Below are 6000 nucleotides of genomic sequence, written 5' to 3' on the forward strand. Positions count from 1 at the left end.
TTTAACATGATTGTTTACTTAAGGTTAATATTCACACAATCGTTTTGAGTGGATAATTTTTTTACTCAGTCTCTATATCCTTCCATCTGCATTCCTAGACTAAGGCTATGTTTTGATGGGAGCTATTCTAAACAGTGCTGCTACAGATCAATGCTTTGGATCAGAACTAAACCCCCTAAAGCACAGAATGTCATTTAAACTAAAGAGAGTGGATCAAATCCCTTTAATTTGCAGGTGTTTGCGTGGTTGTGCTGCAGTTTTTCAGAAACACAATACAGTATCCTAGGTTGGTTTGCTGCTAAACCACTTCCATAGACATTCAATAAACTTTCAAGCACATGCATTTTAGTATTGTTATTGGCCACATAGCTGCATTAACTATTTTGTTTACATTTCTGGAGATCAGAGTTAAAGCTTTACAAACCTAAATTAAACATTATATAGTGGATAGGTTTGTAGGCACAAATCCAACCACCAAAAGATCTTTCCTCAAAAAGGTCTTTCCAAAAACACACATAACTTGATGCCCTAAGAAAACATGGTTATTTCAATAGAGAATGGAAGGGAGAGGAAAGAGACATTCCTAATTCCAGTTTATCTTCAAAAGAAACAGTTAGTTATATTACAAAAAATATCTAACATTACCATAATAGCCTAATAGCATCAATGTATTACATAAGGCCAATAAAACAGAAATGTATGTGAAAGTCTCATGGCATCCCACAACTCCATTCACCATTTATTCTAGCTAATTTATAGCTTATTCTATTAACTTGGGCAAAGAAGAAACCTTACAAAAAAGATTCTCCTAATGTAGAATACAACATACATTACAATAAAAATATTCCCAAGTATAAACCAAAAATTTTTTGACCTGAAAATGCCATTAGAAAAAGAATTCCCTGGAACTGGATTTGTCTCCTATTTGACAGATCACAGCTGTAAAATACAAACTCTTCCTAACACTTTATAGAAGGACACACCATTATCTACTGGTAGCCAACAACAAAGCACGAATATCATTTATGAACAAGTGACCCATCATAAGCCATCATAACCACCCGAGTAAAAAATAATCTGTTAAAAAAAAAGTAAAAGATAAACAGGTTGGGAATGTATGCTTTGAAGAGGTGTACTCTTTTTTGTTGTTATCTATACATACACCTTATAAAGTCTTTTACAAGCCTTAGAAATAACAGATTTAAGTTCTTTTTTATGTGTTGTGTCAACCATCTAACACACGTACTGTAAATACTTGAATATAAATCAACATTTTTTAAATGCCATTAGATAAGAATCTCAGCTTATACTAGGGTCACACCACTAGATGGTGCAGTAAGATGTGTAACAAACTCTTGCCATCTATGGGTTATTAGAGTTTGTTACACATTTTACATGAGGACACAGCACCATTTATTGGTGACCAACAAAAATTCACAAAAGATAATTTACCAACACGTGGCCCATCATATCCAGCTCAAAAGTAAAAAATACTTTTGTTTTTGTTTTAGGAAAAATAAATATTGTACAAAAATATACCATTGGTGAATTTATTCACACTATTTTTATAGGTATTTCTGTTGATTATTGTTTATTGTTGTTTCTATTGAAATGGGCACATTTTGTGCCATATAATTATAGTCATTTTCCTGTTTTTCAGGTAAAAGCAGGTACCTCGGTTTATATTTTTATTGATTTATATTTTAATATATACAGTAAAAATAATTAAACAGCTGTGCATATTGAAAATTAGATACCAAGAAGAAATTTAAGTGCCAACCTATGATGAAATATTGAAGGACTATTGCTGTACCTAAGATACGATATGACTAATGTCTGCAGCAAAATTCTAGGACAATGAAAGTGTTCTCTCTAGTAATCTTTTCAAACAAAATACTGAAATGCTAATAAGGAAAACAACAGCGTTACTTGTCATGCCATGATCAAATGAATGTTGTGTGCAAATTTTATTTTAAAAATAACATAACTTTCTTTCAATATTTTCTTGAAACTTTTGTGTTTCCACATTATCCAAGGGCTCAAAAACCATCTCCAAAAGATCTGCATATCATTTATCAAATGTATCATAATTTTCACAAGTGTTCCCACATTAATGCTTGCCAAATCATGTTATCATGATCATGATTATCATATTAACCTGTTAGCCTAAAGTAAATCTGTATCTAATTTTAAAACAAAAATGTTACACTTTACAGATGTTTCACATTATCCTTTAATACAATGTTTTATTTTTTTTACATTCTTGTGAAGCATGTAATCCAAGAAAAGAACATTGAAAACAAATTGGGAGACACGGTAAAGAATTTAAGGGGCTCAAAATAGCTGTCCTAACCCCAAGACCTATTACCGCAATACATTTAATCTGGTGATACTAAAAGGATGAACATTGAGAATGCACATAGTCCAGTATGAATTGCAAACTCCAAAACCTTTTCTGAATGTTTTTCCTTTCTTTGCAATTAACATTTTAATAATTGAATATAAAGACTAAAGGGGTAGAGAAAAAGTAAAAAGGAAAGTCAAAAGAATCTAGCTCCAACTGCCATTAATAGAAGAAGTGTCAAACATTTTTAAATCAGGTCCAGGTGGTGTCTATATTCCAGCTAGTTATAACATTTCCTAGAATAAAACTATGTCCTGTACAATTTAGCACAAATGCTCGAGATGAGGCACTCTATATTAATAACTCTTTGGTACCACAAATGATCTCTTCTCCAGTGAAGCTTTTTTTATTTTTATAAACTACCTCTCAGTACTTTTACATTTCTGTTCTCAGACAAATAAAAGTTCATGATGTCAAACAAACTAATGTTTGATAATGTTACTCCTATTTTGATTTCTTTGAACTAAGGATCATACCCTATGCGAATACATATGCAACATCAGGAGCTTTAATAATCCACAGGGTTTAGCATTTGCAAATGAAGGAATACCAATGTAGTTGAGTCCTTATAAGTTTTTGGTTTTCTTTGTACTCATGTAAAACAATACATTGATCTATATAAATGGAACAGCTGAACTTCTGTGCATACACATACATTTTTACCATGGATTTATTAATGACTTGTCACAAAGATGAAAATTATAATAATTTACTGATATTGCTCAGTATTAGGTTCATATTAACTATAGTTTATATAACTAACAATGAAACAAAAACTTTCACCTTGATAAAGTTCAGCAAACTTAACAGAAACCTTGACCACTTGACCACTAGCTACAGAAACATTATGGTTTGTAGTAATGTGGGATGTAATGAAACATACCTAAATATCATAAGCACTATAAATGTATGTAAGGCAGAAGTACTTTACACCACAACCCTCAAAAAGAAATAATCAGTCCACCCGAGAGTAAAATTTCAGCAACTGGATGAATCTGGTGGACTGAATCTTGCACTGGCTACCTTTATCTCATACAGCCATAGTTCCTAGTTCCCATATCGTTCCCTTTAAAGATTTAGTTGGTTCTACAACAAAATTGGTATTCCTATTCCTTCTTCTCCATTCCTGAAAATACATCAAACATCCAACAGGAAGAGAAATAATGTGCAGAACATGTGAGATACTAAAAAACAACTGGAGTTCCTAAGAGAACTTCTTCATGCCATGTATTTCATAAACATTGACCATGAGTTGTAAGTGGATTGACCTTTAGAAGCAACTTTATAATCAGTAGTTTTTGTATGTTATTATCTTTATATCACATACTATATTGACAATATTGGCCAGGCCTATGGAACTTACTCTAATCCATTGGGAAAACTAAATTAGGGCAACAATTATGTATTCCTATAATATATATAATAGTATAATAAATTAAAGAAAACATAGATTTATAACAGTTTAAACTTAATATTTAAGACATTTAAATATAGCATACAAATAAGATAACACAAGGGGCAAGCCAAATTCTTTTAAATTTGGAAACTCCAATATACAAATTGTATGTGTTAAATGCTGATACCTGCAATTGTCAGAATGTCACAATTGAATAAAATGCAATTATTATAGTTTAGGTTGTATATTTAGGTATACAATATATTTACTATTTGTTCTATAAATTCACAAATTGCATGACATTTTAAGACCAATTAGGTGAACATAGTTACCACTTCCATAAGATACTTTACATATACCAGTACACATTATGCATTGCTACTATTTAAGAAAACCAAGGTGCATGATTTCTGTATGGACTTAATGATTTGGTTGGCTCTCCAATCATTCATGATGTTGTGGATCATTCTGATGTATTTCACTATATAGAAATAGGTTAACACAAGCCATGGGCATTGTTTGCTTCTAGTGGTTATACATGTTTCAAATGTTCAAGCATAACATTTCTGAAATGGTTTGACAAAACACTAAGTATAGTTTAAGACCTCTCAATATTACAACAGACACATTTAAAATCTAGAGGTTGAAAACACTTGTTTCCAACATGACCAACTTGAGCCATTAAAACTAAACTCCATCAATGAGAGCTCGCTTCAACATGTGACACAGGGTAGGTTTATGCAATGTATAAACTGGTGTGTTGCACATTGCTTACATTAGCAACTAAATTCAACATTAAGCAAGCTTACACAGAAATGCACTTGGGATCTATAAGCATTGTGATCTCTTTCCAAGCTCAGCGAATAAAAGCTACATTTTAACAACATGTGCATATTAATGCAGGATTGTAGCCCAAACATTATTCCAAAAATGGATCATAGATGAGTTTCTGTCCTCCTTTGACCCCCCATCTCAGGAACCCCTTCTGCATATAAAGCAGGTTGCCATAAACACTGGCATAAAAGTCATTTTACTTACCACATCCATGATCTGCATCAGATTCATTCCAAAGTAGACAGTAAGAGGATGGGAATCATTGGCTACTGGTCTCTCCAGAGGATTATAATTCTTCAGTAATTCCTTGTAGAGCTTTCTCTGGTACTCTCCTTGCAAGGACACTTCAAGAGAAAAGCATGATCAGCACTCACTCTGCAATCTGTCAATACACAGTAACATGGGCAGTGTATCAATATTTCCTAGGAATACAGCAAGTGATTTCAATACACAAGCATCTCAGTATCACTATGCAATGGTCAGGGTACAACATACACAGCCATTGTTTAATATGTGCACATAGAATGGAAGGTTAGCTGATAGAGATTATTAGGGTGGAATGCAGGGATGATGGTGAGATCAATTTACCGTGTATCAGGCTGAATGCTAAAATCATCCACACACTGAACTCCCCAGCTCCCATTGTATGAGAATGGCACAAGGAGGTCTTCAGCTGGGGGAAAAAGTTTATGATCCGAGCAGAATAAACAGAGTCCTGGATGATGTGCTGGGTGCACAGGGAGATCTCTGCACCCCCAGGATAAAGCAGGCTGGATGAGGATGTGCCAAGTCAGAGGATGGTGACAGCTGGGAAAGTGCAAGGGATCACAGCCTGCCAATAACTAATATTAGGGATCAAGGGAGTCTCTCCATGGCTTATTGGGGTGATGGATTTTATTTATTGGGGGGATCCTGGTAGTTTCATATTCCTGCTTCTGATCACTCCCCTTGGCAGAGGCTCAGTCCTGGCACTTGGTAAGAAGGGAATGGCTCCATACAGATCCTCTCCACGTGAAGCTGACTTGTGATTCCCTATCTCAGTCTGAGCTCTGCTCATGTTACTGTATTATATAGCATCTGAGAGCTACCCAGGCGAGGAGGAGGCAGAACAGCAGCAGCAGCCTGAATGGTGCCCCTCCTTAACCCCTTCCCTGCTGGAACAACCTGCCAGACCCATGGATTGCCAGCACATGGCATGGGCTACAGGGTGTGCAGTGCAATGCAGCAACATAGCACACATGTATTTTAGAAGATATATACTGCACATTGTATTATTATCCTTACACATCATAGTTCATAGCTCATAAATGATATAAATTATACATAAAATGGTAGGTTATCTATGATCAGTACATGAAATTGCACT

The 6000-nt window shown here is 34.4% G+C and overlaps 1 protein-coding gene across 2 annotated transcripts in view; it reads right to left on the reverse strand.

The window, feature by feature from the left end:
• Positions 1-5675, reverse strand: part of CHRNA7 (cholinergic receptor nicotinic alpha 7 subunit) — a 94810-nt gene extending 89135 nt beyond the window's left edge. Inside the window, exons 1-2 of one of the 2 annotated variants that reach the window (XM_072402304.1) lie at positions 5223-5675; positions 4839-4978 (exon numbers count right to left, since the gene is read on the reverse strand). In XM_072402304.1, the coding sequence (XP_072258405.1) occupies positions 4839-4978; positions 5223-5277 (195 nt within the window). In that variant the 5' untranslated portion in view covers positions 5278-5675. Of the gene's footprint in view, positions 1-4838; positions 5017-5222 lie in introns of both variants that reach the window. The other variant, XM_072402305.1, reaches the window with a different exon arrangement.
• Positions 5676-6000: the final 325 nt, after the last annotated feature.

Source organism: Pyxicephalus adspersus, chromosome 2 (genome assembly GCF_032062135.1).
Source record: "Pyxicephalus adspersus chromosome 2, UCB_Pads_2.0, whole genome shotgun sequence".
In the NCBI taxonomy this organism is placed as follows: Eukaryota; Metazoa; Chordata; class Amphibia; order Anura; family Pyxicephalidae; genus Pyxicephalus; species Pyxicephalus adspersus.